The following is a 16,518-nucleotide window of genomic DNA, read 5'->3' as shown; positions in this document are numbered from 1 at the left end:
TATTTAAATCATGTTAATAAACATTTTAAAAGGAGATAATAAACAAACACATCGTTACACATTGAATGCCCAGTGAAACATGTTTGTGTTGTTTGTTCCATACACGTCTTTGCTTAATTATCTAAAAACACACACACACACTCACATCCTCTGCAGTTGCCGTGCAGCAGAGGAGGAGGTCTGGAACAATAGCTCCAGAGAAGAACGAGACGCACTTCAAAGTGAAGTGTGATGTTTGAATTAGCAGAGGACGTTCACTCCTTACAGACTTCAAAAGCCATTGGTTTGTTTGGAGCATCACAAGGGTTTTATTTGTTTCAGACAGAGCTTGTGTAACTCGGAACACGACAACAAACAATCTCAGGGACAATCCACATTATCGCTGCAGTAAACTAACTAAACTAACAACTAACAAATCTTTCCACTGCTTTTTTACTTGCAGGACTGCTAACCACTACACCAACTGTGTTATTTTCTTATTTTATACTTGTTTTACCAGATTGAACCCTTTAAGATCCAGATCTCTGGCCAAGGTCAGCAGCACAGGTTACATTTAAAGAGTTATTTGTCTTTTGTCAGACGTCATTTTAGTTTTACCCTCCAAAGCATGAGATACTGTCCATTTGTACGTTTTACAAAACTACTGACAAAAATGGAAATTGTGCAACAAGATCTGAAATAGACAACTATTAATATTCAGGAGCTCCACACTGTGGAGGTGGAGGTGCGTGAAGGGGCTGAAGGGGGTGGGTGTCTCTCTGTTGCAGATAATGGATGCTGATAACAGAGGATGCTCCTCCTCCAAGCTTCATAACCCACAGCAGTCACACTGCACCGGTCTGTCTGGGACACACTGCTGAGACTGAGGTAAGACCACAGCACACTTTGGTTCTTTGTGTCTTTTTTCTTTCTCTCTTTATCTCAAACTGTTGCCTTTATTTTTGCATCTTCCTTGTCTTATCTATATGTTTATTTTAAATGATTTGGTTTCTCTCAGTGTCAGCTATCATCCACATGGAAAATGTACAATTAGAGGCAACAAAGTTATTGCTATCTATAATCTTTGATATAAAACCTGACAACATGATAAGACATGTTTGATTACATTTGGGGACGTTAAACGATGTCAATTATGTATGAAAACAGACAGATTTAAGGATGTTTTCTTGAAGACAAAGAGTAAAGAGCTGATGGTCATAGTCTTTGGTTTGAAATCCACGCACAAACAGAAAGAGAGACCTGAAGGGCTTTTCCTTTGTGAGGAGATCCACTAATGAATAATGGATTATCACTGTAAGTGTGTGTATGTGTGTGTTTTGGGAGTTTGTCTCACTTATGGGGACCAAACGCAAGAACTCATAATGTAAATCAATGCTTTGAAGCTTATACTTAAGAGTACATGCTTAAGAGTGAGTCTGTCCAAGAAATTAATGTAAATCAGTTCAATGTCCGGTGTGTGTGTGTGTGCTTGCCTGTGTGTGTGTGTGTGTGTGTGTGTGTTATGTGATCTGTGCAGAAAGCCCAAAGGACCTCAGAGATGACGACTAGCTGTATGAGGTCAACTCTGGATCCTGAGCATCGACTGATGACACAGGAGAGCAAACACTGTAAGTGTATAATACTGACAAGAATAATAATAATACTGCTGTTATAGATTTTAAATACCATGATGTACTGAACATAATTATAAGGAGTTAAATATAGAAAATCAATTAGATTGTGTATGGAATTGGAGGCAGGGTGATATCTGCCTGTCTGTGTCCGCTTTATTGGTTTGTTACGTTTTTCTTTTCTTCTCTTTTTACAATTTCTATCTCTTGTTTTATGACTCTCTTATCTTATTGTAACTGTGTGTTGTTTTTAAATCACTTACTGTATGTTGTGATTTTACGTTGGTGAGCTGAAGGCAGAGTGGGAACATTTTATAAATAATAGGATTCTGCCGGTTACTATACTGGGTCTTTTTCCTCATGAGGGTTAAATGACACTCCAAAAAAAAGCATCCAGTCATTATTGTGTTTTAAAGCCATTAGCTGGTGTAGACATGAGGACAAAGCATCAGAGGGAGAACCTGAGACTATCCGGTGTTAAAAATGTCAGATACAGTGAAGCTGAGTGACAGTGTTTTTCTGTGTGTGTGTGTGTGTGTGTGTGTGTGTGCGACAGATCAGGGGGTGGAGAGCTCCGTGGACAGGAAGTTGGTGGTGAAAGATGACAAAGACAAAGATGAGGCTCAGGAGGAAGACCAGCTGAAGAAACCTCGCAGAAAGGACACGCCCATCCTCAACTGTCCTCCACTGATACCAGGTCATGGTCCACACACACATCAATGCTGCTGCCAATTGTCACATTACACTTACTATGATTACATTCAGGGCGTTTATGTTAGAGCTGAGGCATGATTTAGATTAGGTGGAGTCTCACCATTAGATGTCACTAATTCCACGTTTGACCTTTTAGTTCTCCAATGGAGATTTGAGGCCAGCTTGGAGTTCAGTCCATTTAAACAGAGCACCTGACCTGAAATGAGTCCACCTAATATTAGTGTGTGTATGACAGATATCAAGTAACATAGTTACTGGATCTTGTACTGTAGACAGTAGATTTAAGAGATGAGATGCCTATTCCCTCCCAATTGTAAAAGAAAAAAGAGCATTTTCTTTGGTTAAAGTAATAGATTAAGCCCTGAGAACTCGTTATGGGCGAGTGCTGGACCCGAGAGCAGGCAGTCAAAGACAGAATGCAGTATGAACAGCATATTGATAAATGGGTTGACAGTTGAGATGGACCAGTTAACAAAGCACAAGACAAACAAATAACTATGCACTTGATATCTTCAAGAGAGCCGTGATATTTACCATAGTCTGTAAAAACATGGCGACAAGTGACTGGAGTAGGTGCTTGATGAAATGATTGGGAGCAGGTGTGCTCCCGCCACAGGTGAACTGATTGCATGCTGAGGAGTGCAGGGGGAAAAGGAGGAGACATGGGTGGAGAAAAAGGCGGAGCATGACAGGGATATTACATTAATTTAAATCAGGGCTCACTTCCTGGCATTTTTTGAGACGTTGATTGGTGTAAAGGGATTTTTTAGTTTTGTCCTCTTCCAACACGATAATATAAATGTTTATGCTCTGGTCAAGTGTGGTCATAATGATGTCATGAAACAAGGGGACTGCCCGATTTCATTGCAATATAGTACACTGTTCTGGTGTCAGTGAATGGGATTCTCAAATAAGATGTCAGTGCGGGGATGCGAGTTTGTTGGACTCTGTAAGAGTGCAAAACTGCACACTGGCTCCTGGTTGAAAGGGTTCCCCCCGCAGAACAAGCTGCTCTGATGGTCTTTGCCTTCAGAGACACCATGATGACTTTCAGCAAGGCTTGGCCACCACCGTCCGGTCTGACGAGATCTATTGCCCACGCAGGGAGTGAGCTGTCAAGACTCAGTTCTCCAGTAGGAGGCCTACTAGTCACGTCAGTGTGTATTAGGTGATGTTGTCCATGGGAGGAGTTACGAGACTTCTTCAACACTCAAGCAATGTTTACTTTATTCTTACTTTATAGAACTGACAGCCCGTCTGTTCACTGATGTCCTGAGTGTCATCTCTGAGCATAGAGAGTACAGCTCTGTACAGCTGACAAAGCCCCTGATATAAATATGAAAGGCTCATTCTGGGATCATCAAAAACAACAATTCAAAGTATCATTGTGCAGATTTTTACCAGACGTGTGCAACATGTAGCATCAGGAAAGCTGAAAGTTTTATAACACTGTTGCACTCATCTTGTTTACATGAAGCCTCTCCACCCAAATATCACAGTGAACCTGTTTCTGACAGTCTCTGTTTCCTATTCATTAGGTGTGCGACAGCTCAAGGCGGAGAAGCAGGTGGTTCACTTAGAGGATGCAGAGAAGGATGTGAATAATTAATTATTTTCTTTTGTTGCCAAGACATATTTTGTGTTCGCTGTCTCATTAAATGTTCTTTTGACCAAAAATGGCCTCGTCCTTTTTTTTCCTACTTACGGAACAAAGAAAGAAAACAGCTTTAATATGTTTCATGACACAGGTTCAAACTGCAAATACTACTAACAAACCATCACTGTCTCATTATAATCTGGGGAATAATAGGTATAGCAATTAGACATAATTGCATAAAAAGATTAGCTTCTGCCGAGTGGAAATAAATCAAAAAGTCTCTCCTTTTGCGTCAGAGAATCAAAGATTAAACAGTAAGGCGCAGATGTCTGCAGCAGACGTGTCTCTGACCTTTACTCAAACAATGGAAGCCAAACCTGAGACACAAGTCTTTAAATTGCTGCTCCGGTCAATCTTATTTTTTACCTGTACAACAACATTAAAACCATTGTGTTCAGCATCAGCTGCTCTGCCGTCAGTGACAGAAGTGGGACAGAGCCATGAAAACGTCTGTCCACACAGCTTATTCATTTTTAGCAGACTTTATTTCACAACTTCCACGACACACTTGCATTGCAAGGCAACAAATGGTTTGTCAACACAAACAGGAGTTTCAACAAGGACATATGTAGTGAAAGTGAGTCTGCACACGCCACGCACACCATGTATATCTCTGTCTATTGTATATCGCATCATATTTTGTTTCAGACTTATTTTCGGGTTAGTGACAAATTTAGACGAGGCATCGTCTCTGTTTTAAAATATTTATTCATTGCACTGTAATAAAAACCTTGGTATTCAACAATATAGTCACACTTTCACATTCACCTTTTTTTGGTCCATTGCAGAACATTTTATGTCTAAATATCGCCTGCATAGTAATCCCGAGTCTGAGTAGTTTACAGACTTAATTTAAAGTTTACAGGCTTCATTTAAAATAAAAAGGGCATCTAAAAGTGTTAGAAATGTTAGAAGTTTACTTTCCTTGGTCAAAATATTGTCTTAAAAAAGGACCTTATTTTTTAACATCCAATAAGGCACGACTAGGTCGTAATGATTGAGCTCCAGCACAATGACAGGTTTTGTAGGTGAATGGAGGGAGTGACACTGGCTCCTTTAACCTCCAGGAATCCAACCTGCACGTTAAATTAAACCTCCCTGCCACCACCAACCTAGCACCATTCTGTCAGTGTTGAAGCATTAGTGTGATAAAGTGAAGGTATTGCATTGTAAATTAACGTCTCCCTCAATTCCACCTCTGTCATTTCATTCTTATCTGATAAAAAATAATCACTGACTGGGTTTTCATTTGCAGAGAAATTCTAATACTCGTCGTTTTTCTTTTTTTTCCAAAGAGAACCCGTAAACAAACCCTTTGTTCAGATAATCTCATCAGTCTGCCAGTAACAAGTATTACTCATGTAAATTATTTTTTTTGGCACATCCTTTCATGCCCTCTGCTGAGAGACACATGGGATGTTTCTGCGCCACGGCAAGGTCTCAGCCAAACACGTCAACCAAACTTTTTTTTATCTTTTTATGCATCATAGAAACTGGATTAACCTAACTAACCAGATCTTCATTCTCTGTTTGTAAACCCAGGCAGCGACTCCGATTGCACCGTAATGATGTGATCCTGCCTCACGGGGAACGACCGCCTTGTTTGTGTTGTCACAATGGATTTACTTGTGCACTCTGTCCTCCAGAGCCTTCAGCTCAGCCTCCACCTGCGGGGGCAGATCAGCTCCGACTTGCTGAGTGAAGTAGGCTCTCAACTCTTTGGTCTCCTTCTGCCAGAAAGCTTTGGGCACATCGAACAACGCACCCATATCCACACCGCTGCCCAGGCCTTCAGTGTTGATGGCACCATCTTCTGGCAGCCAACCGATAATACTCTTCCTGGCAGCTTCATCCTCCCTCTCCCGGCTGCAGCGCCTGAACACCCACTCCAGGACACGGGAGTTTTCGCCAAAGCCCGGCCAGAGGAAGGCGCCGCTGCTCGGGTCCTTTCTGAACCAGTTGACGTGGAAGATCTTGGGCAGCTGAGTGGGCGCCTTTCGGCTCTGCATGCTCAGCCAGTGAGCGAGGTAGTCGCCAAAGTTGTAGCCGAAGAACGGTCGCATGGCGAAGGGGTCATGCATGATTGTCTTGCCTGAAGAAAAACAAGAATGCTTTGTAAGTCTGATTAAGACTTTAATAGCAGTGATAATGAGCCTGTTTGCACAGCAGCCATTTTGACTGGACAAAGGTAGAAAAGCACAGGTGTTCCAATTAGCTTCACATCCTAAATTACTTAAACTGAAAGAGGTTGACGTTAATGTGATCACACATGTGTGTTTCCTGCTGAAACCTGTCAAAATGGCTGCAGTGCAAAGGGACCATCAAGTTCCTCATCATCCAATTACATCACCTTAAAGAGACAGTCAATGTTAAAAACACACGCTACAGTGGTGTAGATCAGTAATGATTAATTAACAGGGACGTTCGACTGTAGGAAACCTGTGTGAGTCTGTACCTTTATGCTCAGCAGCTGCAGTGGCCTCAGACCTCATTGCAGCCCCAACAAAAACTCCATGCTGCCAGTTGAAGGTCTCGTAGACCAGAGGGACTCCTGAAAACACCAACAGTTGATCAATGAACAGCTACTTGTCACTTTCCCTTGTCCCTCCCCTTACTTAAATACACTGAAACACGTGACGCTAACCTTCTGGCCTCCTGCCTCCGAAGATGATAGCGTCGATGGGAACGCCCTCCTCGCTCTCCCACTGTGGGTCAATGATAGGACACTGAGCGGCCGGAGTACAGAAGCGGGAGTTGGCGTGTGCACAGGGAGTCGAGCTTCCTGTTTACAAACAAGAAAAAAGATTTGAATCTAAGTAGCTGATGATATTTAGTGTCACAGTAATTTGGTGAAGTCAATCTGCAGTATACGTCCAAACTGCGACAGATCAGGTCACTACATGACATTTACACCAGGACGGTTCACTTTAATTGAACCAACAATCAAACATAAAGTTTAATGACCTTATAGAAATATTACCTGGCTTCCAGGATTTGCCGTGCCAGTCTGTGAATGTGACACCTGCAGGAGGGTCCAGTCCTTCCCACCACACTCCTCCATCACTGGTTTCACCAACATTGGTGAACACAGTGTTTTTGGCTATGGTGGCCATGGCGAAGGGATTGGTCTTGTCTGAGGTGCCTGGAGCTACACCGAAGAAACCGTTCTCTGGGTTGATGGCCCTCAGTTTCCCTGCAGAGTCAGACGCGTGATGAGAGTTATGTTAATGCTTCATCCTCCACATGTATGTCTTTGGACCAGTACACACAGGGAGAACATGAGTCCATGACCTTGTTCTAACTGGGTCACAAACCCGGGTATTTTTGCTGCAAGGCAACAGCGCTAACCACTACCCCGCCGTGTGAGTAACTCAATGAGTCTCACCTTGGCTGTCAAACTTCATCCATGCGATGTCGTCTCCCACACACTCAACCTTCCAGCCGGGTAAAGACGGTTTCATCATTGCCAAGTTGGTTTTACCACAGGCGCTGGGGAAAGCTGCTGCTATGTAACGCTTCACTCCCTGAGGGTTGGTGATACCCAGGATCTGAGGAGGAGAGCAAGTGGTGAATAACAATTGTAATAAAGAGGACAAATCATTCTTTTTTTTAACTCAACCTTTCTGTCAATTAAAAACAGAAGGAGCCTCACCGACAAGAAAAAAAAAACCAAGAAATTCTGCAATTTCTTTTTCAAGATAATTGTTAACACTGTTCTTTTCACCAGGGGAATGAAGTTAATGTTTACATGTATATAAAGAACCTATAGTTTATCTTCAATATTTTCCAGATGAAAATACTTTCCCCTATATTTGACACACTGAACCTTTAATAAATAACTTCAGAAAGAACCAGTTAGTTATAACAGCGTATAAACGTTTTAAAATCATTCTAAAAACAGCAAAGGTGATTAATTTATTTTCAGTTATGTATAATTGTGATCAATGCTGTGGCTGGTGTCAAATTTAATTTTTCCACTCGGTGTTCGAGACATAAATGATAGAGACAAAATGTTACGGCCAATGTTTTGCACCATATGTTGACATTTCAGTGAACACACATAGAGTTCTGAGTTTTAATTTAACAGGACATCCTTCATTCTCACCAGCATGTGCTCTGCCAGCCAACCCTCATCCCTTGCGATGCTGGAGGCGATGCGGAGGGCAAAACACTTCTTCCCCAGCAGAGAGTTTCCTCCGTATCCACTACCAAAGGACAGAATCTGCCTGGTGTCGGGCAGGTGAGATACCAGCACCTTTTCTGGGTTACAGGGCCAGGAGTTGACCAAAGGGGCTGCAAGAAAATTAAGAGTAAGTATGTGTAACATCCTCTTTTATGAAGCAATACAACTTGTTTTCAGCTTTTGAAATCATTCACCTTTTAGGGGAAGAGGTCGCCCGAGAGAGTGCTGACAGCGGACAAAGTCCACTCCCTCGGCCAGTTTGTTGAGGACCGGTGTTCCCATACGTGTCATGATCCCCATACTGGCCACCACGTACGGCGAGTCCGTCACCTTGATGGATAAATAAATGTCAGTCACACTGATCAACATGTTGGTCTTATGTGTTAATAAGCTTCCATATAAGTGGTAAGATGAGCAGTCAGTACCTGGACACCATATTTACTTAGATTGGAGCCTACGGGACCCATACTGAAGGGAATCACGAACATGGTCCGACCTGCAGGGATAAAAGAGGAGCATATAAATCAACTCGAGAATATGAGCTGTATTGTTGCCGTGTTGTAGATTATTGTAATATACTGCAGCACTTTGGAGAAGTCACGGCCATTTCTTTGCCAAATGAAACATAAAATACAAAAGCAGCTCCGCTGCGATACAGTTACAGATACAACATTTTTTATTTATTTTAGTTATTTCTATAGCTGCATACATTATGGATATATAAATATCTAGCCGAGACACAAAAGAAATGAAGGGGAAGAACTGGTGAATACCAGACACACCTGATGACACCACACCCAATACCAGGAGCGTTGAGAGGATAAAACTGTTTTTTTACTTGATATTAAGTTACTAATATTTTTTGACACATTTTTTTTTTTTTGTAAATAGGTGGTTTTCGTTTAGTTTGAAAACCTAAATTTAAAGACAGTGTGTAGAGGAAAGTTGAAGACGGACATCCTATGACAACAAGGGAGAGGATGTTTATCATCGTCCGACAACATACCTGCCATGCAGCCAGGAAAACGCTCCTTTCTGGCATTCTGCCAGTCTGACTCGCTCATCCAGCTGCCTAACTGGCTCTTCACGCCGTCAGCGGGGATGGGGATGGTGTCCCTTTGGTTCTTGGTCACAATGACAGTCTTGCTCTCCACCCGAGCCACGTCCTTAGGGTCTGTACGTGCCAACCAACTGACAAAGTAAAAAGAAAGTCACGCAAGAGAATTCAACATGAATACAAAATCTGTTCATCACTGTATTTGACGAGTTTACATATTGGGTCCTGCACCTTACAATTTCTAGACACTAAAAACATTGGAAATACTAATTGGGTTTTTTCAAGTTAAGGGCAGGAAAGTATAACTAAAAGTGAACTCAAAAGTGAGAACTAATGTAAAATGTTAATGTATTTCAGTTATGGGAGGTTAACAATGGACTGAATTAACATTGTGTAGTTCAGTTAAAAAAAAAAAAGGTAACACTTTTCATTACAGTACATGGTATTAGGTGTGTAATAGATTTCTAATAGGGAAGTAATATTATGGTAATAAAATCTCATTTCTACAACAATTTCCCACTTGATAATAGCTTTTTAATACGAGATAATATAATAAAAATACTTTTATTTGCAAAGTAATATGCAGGTAATAACTTGGTAATGAGACTAATTGTAGGACATCACCCATGTAATGTGTGAAAATGCTACTATTGTCTTATTGTTACCACATTGCTACTGTAAAATGTTCAAAATAAAATAAATAACGACTGTAATTTACAGTTATTTTTGTCCTGATCTGTCAAAACATGTGTGACTTCATTTTCTGTGGTTACGGTTTATTGTTTATGATGCATGGCCAAAAAGCCTCTTACCAGTTTTCATATTTAGGAAGCTTCTTGACCATCCCATCCCTCTCCAGACCTGCCAGGATGTTGGCTGTTTCCTCTGCTGTCCCCGTGACCACATGGACGCCAGAGGGCTTACACTCGTCCACCGCTCCCTTCACAAACTCGGCCACTGCAGAGGGCAGCGAGGACAGCGAGGACAGGGCCCGAACCTTGACATTTGCCCCGACGCCACCTTTCCTGCAGAAAACAAAGAAAGAGAACGGGAATCTTTAGGGCCGTGTATTGACAGGAATATGGTGATACAATACGTATCTTAATGCAGGGGCGATGATGTGACATGTTGTGATAGACCAGTAAAAATGACGTTATATACATAAATAATATATAGTAGTCATTATCGAATGACTACTCGAATGTTTATCTGGAAGACGCCAATCAATATTTTTCAACATTTTCTGACATTCTATATGCCAAACAACTAACTGATTGACTCATTGACTAATTGATAGAACATGATCAGCATTCACTTACAACATACCCACATCTATTATGTAATAATGCAAATAAGTGCTATTAGGTAATTATTAACTTGTTAAGTTGTTACTGTAACTTGTGACACTGAATGAGACATTTCCACATTCACAGAGGCAGAGAGGAGGCCGTGTATTGTTTGTAAGCAGCATGATGTTCACAAACACAAGCTACTGAATGGAGTGCTGCTATGGACACTGTTAACACACACCTCTGTGTGCGTGCGTCTCTCGTGTTCTGACAATGGAAAAACCAGTGAGTGAGTATGTCAGTGGTGCTTTGTTCTTTTGTTTATCTCGGTGCTCTGTGTGGATGATCTCATGTGACCCCTTGAAATGTGTATGTACATATTCAGTTTTATGTATTATAAACGTGTCACTCTGCGGGCAACAATTGAATGGCAATAATGGTAATTTAATTTCTTTAAAAATGTATGTAACCAAACTTCAATACACCTGTACACACTTTCAGACACAATATGTATAATTGATGTGAATGTGTTTGTTGTTTTCTGCTCATGACCCTTCACCGGTCAACCGGTCAACGGTTATCTGATTATTAATAATCATGTTTTGCAGCCATATTTTATCAGTGGAAACTGCCACTGAAACTTCCATGATGAGGCTTTTAATGCCCCCGTAAACTAGACAGTTTAACTTTACAAGGCATTAGTCGAAAAATGACCTGCTAGGTATCTGACACAGCTCCCTGTCATAACCCCCGAGGTGCTTTTCTTTTAACTTTACGGACCTGTTTTCCTGTTTTATTTTGCAGTATTTTCACTTACTGTCCTGTCTCCGCTCCTGATTGCCTGCCTTGCCCTAATGTGATTCACCTGTGTCTCAAGTTTGTGGGTTTTTCTATTCTGCTCCTCAGAAGTCAAAGTATTTTCTGTTTGTGTTTTACATTTGCCTTCTCCTTTTGTTTGTTTGTTTAATCAAAAAACTATGTTTATTTATGTTAAAAAATGTATATTGGGTCCGATATGTGACATATGTGATGTCTCTGTGGGTTTAAGAAAAATAGAAAGGTCTAAGAGATTATAGGAAATTATTTCTAAAAATTGTTAACATGTTCATCAGATTTCAGATTTCATTCTAAGTGGTGATGATAAAAGAAGAACAATTGCATTTCATTGCTTGAAAGAATGAAAACAGACGCCCCTGTCAACTGAAGTCACTCACACTGGCTGTGTCTGTATCATACACGCACTCTCTTCTACTCATGTATGGAAAGAAGATAACATGTGACAGTGAGAGGGTAAAGTGCTCAGCAAGACTCGAGGTCCAAACTCTGCTCCACCGGCTGATTAACCATTGATGTGTGAGCAGACAGATTTCATCACATCTCTGTCTGGACCTCATTTTGAAAGGAACAATTTAGAGTTCTTGTAAAAAAAAATGCCATGAAATGTGTATTTTAATACACTGCGGACTAAGGACTAAGACGCTCTCAGACTTGCAGCTTTAAGATTATGTATGTTGAGACACTCAGTGCTTTTACATGCATTTTTAGTCAGACTAAGACAATAATTTTCTTAATGTCATGTAAACACGTTAGTCTGACTAAAATCGAGCTATGAATCATATCGCAATCACAATATCTGCACTTCTACCATATCATACAGGGAATTCTGCATCCAGCATTGATGCTCTGAACCACAATCATGTGATGGTGCTCGAGGGGACTGTGAGTCTCTGCACCCCAACACTCTTCAGTGCTGATTATTTGAACAAAAACAACAGTAAAGTTACTGTATTACAGTCACTCCAGACTGACCTTTACCCCCCCCCCACACACACACACACACGATGAAAATAAAACACAGAAGGGGCGTTTTTGTCTGAATGTTGATACAGGATGGATCAGTCTTCTGAAATATGCTCCATGGCGCTTTAGTCTCTTTCGTACTAAATCAATGTCCCCGCCCTCCATGTCATACCACTCATGACTATAACCAGCTGAATGGTGCTGAACATTATCTCCAGTGTGATTGGGATTATTGGGAATGCATGCACAAACTGTTAAACTGAGGAGAAGGGGAGGAGGAGCAGCAGGGTGGGGCAGTTACCCCTCTGGTCTGTCTTTCAGAAGTTTCTGAGCTAGTACAATGACCTGTGAACCTATCCCCCCCCCACAGTCATTCGTACCCTCATGCCTTTGTCCCTGCCTCCCCATTCCTCACCCCATCCCCCGTTAAGTGATGAGCTAACGCATGCTTCTCTCGCAGGGACAAGGTGGAGCTAAGGTGGAGCTTGCGAAGTAAACGTACTGGTGGGGCGGTAACATTCGCGGTGAAATGCGCATGCTGACGTCATAAGCGCAGGGAATTCAACATCGAGCGTTTTATCGCCTATACTTACACTAAGCGGAACCACGAAAGTCCCAAATATCAGTATTAAAATGGTTAAAAAGTTGATTTTGCATAATATGTCCCCTTTAACAAATTGAGCAAGGGCTCACTGAGACTTCTGCTGCAACTTAAAAAAAGAAAAAGTGTTTTCTCTCCCAGAATTGTGATATTTCAACAAACTTGAGTTGCAGTTGCCAATTTACTGCAGAACAACAACATATGTGAGTCTGGATTATCGGTGTTAGCTGCAATCCGGGGTTTTAAAAAGATTTTCAGCTCAGTGAACACCAAGAAGGCAATTGTACCTGATTGCATTCATTTTATTATCATCAGGGCAGCTTAATGTAACTGACGTGCACCAATAATCAACAGTTATTGATACTACCGTAATGCCACAAATCAAATTGGCACCCCGGTATTGTGACAAAGCATATCGCCACAGCCTTAATTTTCTAATCCTAAAAGACGATTCACAAGATCACACACAAGATTCCAAAGACGAGGTGAGGAATTACAAGAACTGTGTGTTATGGTAACCATTTGCATGTCTCTCAGTGGACCTTCCTCCAGTTAAACAGGTTTGAAGTTCAAAACCCACCTCCAAAGCTGCAAGCCAATCCCCAAACTCCACAGACAGACACACCCACAACTCCCTGATACATCCTTGAGGGCAGAGTTTACATATGGGAGCTGCAACACTTGGAACGTGCTCAAAATGCTGCATACTTTTTTTTTATATTGAGCCAATAAAGAGGGACAAAAATCGTACATGGTGTACATTTGGACGCACAGGGGTGGAGCAATGAATCCCATTCACTAAATTCTCAATCAAAAAACACAGCAGTAACTCAGAGGTCCCACCATAGTTTTAGTCATTGTCTTACACATTAATGAGAAAATAAAACACACACACATATGGAGAGAGGGGGGAGAAAGCATGAGCTGCTCACTCTCTGGAGCCTGTTTCAGGAGAGGGGCGAGGGGGAGAAAACACTCCATTACTTACATCCATACTGATGTAACACACTGACCTGGTGTTTAATGTGAATACAATTCGTCCAAATGTAGTTTTAGTATGTTTTGTTGTTGTTGTTGTTTTTTCAAAATAAAAGCATATCAAATAAATGCAGGATAGTAACAACAAGTCACTCAATCTTGTTTTGACTTAATTGTGTCCAACCCAGTGTGGGGAAAAAACAGCCTCCTCTTCAGTTCATACATACAGTAAGTGTGTGTGTGTGTGTGAATGGGAAGTTTGGAAAACACACTCTCCACACTATACCAGTGACAAGTGAGCAGCTAACTTGAACATTTCTGTCCCAAAACACATTCATTTACCTATAGATTGGTTAGTACGCTTAGTTACAAAGCCAAGACAATGATTTCAATAATTTAAAAGCGACTCACCTCCGTATGACTCCCAGTAAAAGACACGACATGTTGAGTGCAAAAACCAAAGCAGCTTAGGATAAAAAAGGGAAGTGTAAGGAAAAGAGGCACATGTGGGTGATGTGAAAGGGCTGAAGTGGAGAGAGAGCTGCTGCAGCAGCACTGTGTGTGTGCGTGTGTTTGTGTGCGAGGACCTTGTACTTTGTTCACACTGAAACACCTGGATGCTGCTGAGCACACAGTCCACAGCTGTTTACTGCTCTACTCTGTGTGTGTGTATCTAAGTCCTGAACTCTGCTGCTGCTGCTGCTCTGCCTCTGCCCATGCTCCTACTGCTGCTGCTGCTGCTGTTGCTGTTGCACTGGTTCACCGACAGACAGAGCGGCTGATGCAAGTTGTACCGGCTTTTACCGCTGAAGAGGAGGCTGAAACCCGGAAACGCGAGCCAAGACACGGAAACGGCCCAGGAACACTAAGCATGAAGCCACCCCCACTACACACACACACACACAGCTGGAAAAGACACACACGAAGACTCCTTCTGTTTCTAGTGTTTAGCACATTTATCCAAGTTTAGCCTGAAGTTTTGGGTTTTTGTATAACTGGAAAAAAACTGGTGTTTTGTATAACTGGAAAAAAACATTAGTTTAGGGCTACTACTGTGCTATAGCTAACTTTAAACAACTCAAACACAGTGATGCTGTTACGTACTGTAAATGGGGGACATTTTGTTTTGTAACGGTTTTATTAGTTGGTTCATTCGGTTAGATACCCATACTCAATAATAACAACACTTGTCTTTTACATTTTATGAAATGGGGAATAAGCTTGTTTCTTTTTTCGGGTTTCACCACATCATTTTATTACTCAAATCTTTCTTAACACCACTTAGAATTGAATATAATGCTAACTGCACAACAGTTAAATTATATCATGAACATGTAGTCTAAGGCCTACAAACGTATTTACCAAGTCACATTATAGACTTATATTCAGTGACTCTTAAAGTCATTTTAAAGTCTTTTTTTTTTTTTTTTGATTGTTTGTATACTTACCCATACACACATTCTGTATTACATTTCTATATGGGTTCACGGATTGTTGCTATTTGTTTTATTTACTTAGTTGTTTTATTGTCTTTGTGGATCTTGAGAGAAGAAACTCCACACACACACACACACACACACACACGTACATTTACTTCCATTTAATGAATTAAAACAATTCTAAAATAATTCAATTAAACCAACTTGAAGTTTCAAAGATGACCACGTTGATATCATCAGGGTTATTATATGTATGTGACTTCAAGAGTCTCTCATCACCGTTATTATACATATTACACTGCTGAGCAGTTCTCCTCAAGACAAAACACATTGAATGTTGTTTACACATTCTGTTGGTTTGACCCTGTAATTTCTGTGTGCAGAAAGAAAATGGGCCTAAAAGGGCTCCATGTTTAATCTTTGCTTATACTGAAAGTTTATTTGTGTCATGTATCATTTCACATGCTTTCATCCTTCCCTTCACCAGTGTTTTTGCCTGACTTTTCCATAGTTTCTGAAATAATACATCCCAAGAAAATGAACGAGAGGATAAAACCAACTGGTTTCAAGTTAGAGAGTATATAAATTGGCTTTTTAGCTTTAGTAAATGAGAGTGAGCTGAAATTATTCACCACTTATATACAGATTGATTACTAATCAATCAGTATATAAGTGGTGAATAATTTCACTTATATAATCAATGATTAGGTTGACAAAAGTTGGTTATTGTTTGGCCATTGGAGGCTGCAGTGCTTTCCCACTGATTTATATATTCCTTCCTACAGGAGCATAGTTTGTAACAATCACTTTTACAACACTGATAAGCCTGTTGTTGTATGAGTGAAAGTTTTAGGATTTCAGATCTGAGTCAGCTGAACTTCAAGTTGTAAAATACAACAGTCCCTGTATCGTGAATTTAAAAGTCAAATTTCCTGTTAATGTTTCATTCTGGGGATAAAGGTCTCACACATGCATGCATGCACACACACACTCACACAAGCTGTGACATGGTGGATAAGTAAAGACGTGTGGGTTGGACATAAGATTGTACAGTAGATACAGTAGGCGATAAAGAGAGATTCAATAGTCCAACATGTGCGGTTAAACTCCAAAACTCTCCTGCCTCGTGGTCTCTGATAGGCCCTGCAGAGTCAGCAGTCAACCAAACACACATTCAGGTGTCATTGAGA

General features: G+C 41.0%; 2 protein-coding genes across 2 annotated transcripts; one reads left to right on the top strand and one right to left on the bottom strand.

The window, feature by feature from the left end:
* The first annotated feature begins 767 nt into the window (after nt 1-767).
* On the top strand, nt 768-4,001 carry ppp1r17 (protein phosphatase 1 regulatory subunit 17). Its single transcript, XM_044032015.1, has 4 exons — nt 768-867; nt 1,517-1,607; nt 2,167-2,307; nt 3,863-4,001. Exons 1-4 carry the CDS (start codon nt 775-777, stop codon nt 3,931-3,933), a joined length of 396 nt encoding a protein of 131 aa, XP_043887950.1. The 5' UTR covers nt 768-774; the 3' UTR covers nt 3,934-4,001.
* A 670-nt stretch (nt 4,002-4,671) lies between these two features.
* On the bottom strand, nt 4,672-14,673 carry pck2 (phosphoenolpyruvate carboxykinase 2 (mitochondrial)). Its single transcript, XM_044032002.1, has 11 exons — nt 14,301-14,673; nt 10,034-10,246; nt 9,171-9,355; nt 8,590-8,660; nt 8,359-8,494; nt 8,087-8,274; nt 7,367-7,529; nt 6,962-7,174; nt 6,626-6,763; nt 6,437-6,532; nt 4,672-6,073 (listed from the first exon to the last, which is right to left on the bottom strand). Exons 1-11 carry the CDS (start codon nt 14,330-14,332, stop codon nt 5,604-5,606), a joined length of 1,905 nt encoding a protein of 634 aa, XP_043887937.1. The 5' UTR covers nt 14,333-14,673; the 3' UTR covers nt 4,672-5,603.
* Between the last annotated feature and the right edge of the window lie 1,845 nt (nt 14,674-16,518).

This window comes from Solea senegalensis, linkage group LG1, assembly GCF_019176455.1.
Source record: "Solea senegalensis isolate Sse05_10M linkage group LG1, IFAPA_SoseM_1, whole genome shotgun sequence".
NCBI classification, from domain to species: Eukaryota; Metazoa; Chordata; class Actinopteri; order Pleuronectiformes; family Soleidae; genus Solea; species Solea senegalensis.
This window is presented reverse-complemented; position numbering and strand designations above follow the sequence as displayed.

Bases quoted from the DNA above. Each gene is read 5' to 3' on its own strand.
- ppp1r17 (XM_044032015.1), top strand. From the start codon at position 775: ATGCTGATAACAGAGGATGCTCCTCCTCCAAGCTTCATAACCCACAGC. The intron at 868-1,516 runs GTAAGACCACAG...TGATCTGTGCAG, and splicing joins GACACACTGCTGAGACTGAG to AAAGCCCAAAGGACCTCAGA. The intron at 2,308-3,862 runs GTCATGGTCCAC...CCTATTCATTAG, and splicing joins CTGTCCTCCACTGATACCAG to GTGTGCGACAGCTCAAGGCG.
- pck2 (XM_044032002.1), bottom strand. From the start codon at position 14,332: ATGTCGTGTCTTTTACTGGGAGTCATACGGAG. The intron at 10,247-14,300 runs GTGAGTCGCTTT...TGTTTTCTGCAG, and splicing joins TTACTGGGAGTCATACGGAG to GAAAGGTGGCGTCGGGGCAA. The intron at 8,661-9,170 runs GTATGTTGTCGG...TTATCCCTGCAG, and splicing joins TTTTCCTGGCTGCATGGCAG to GTCGGACCATGTTCGTGATT.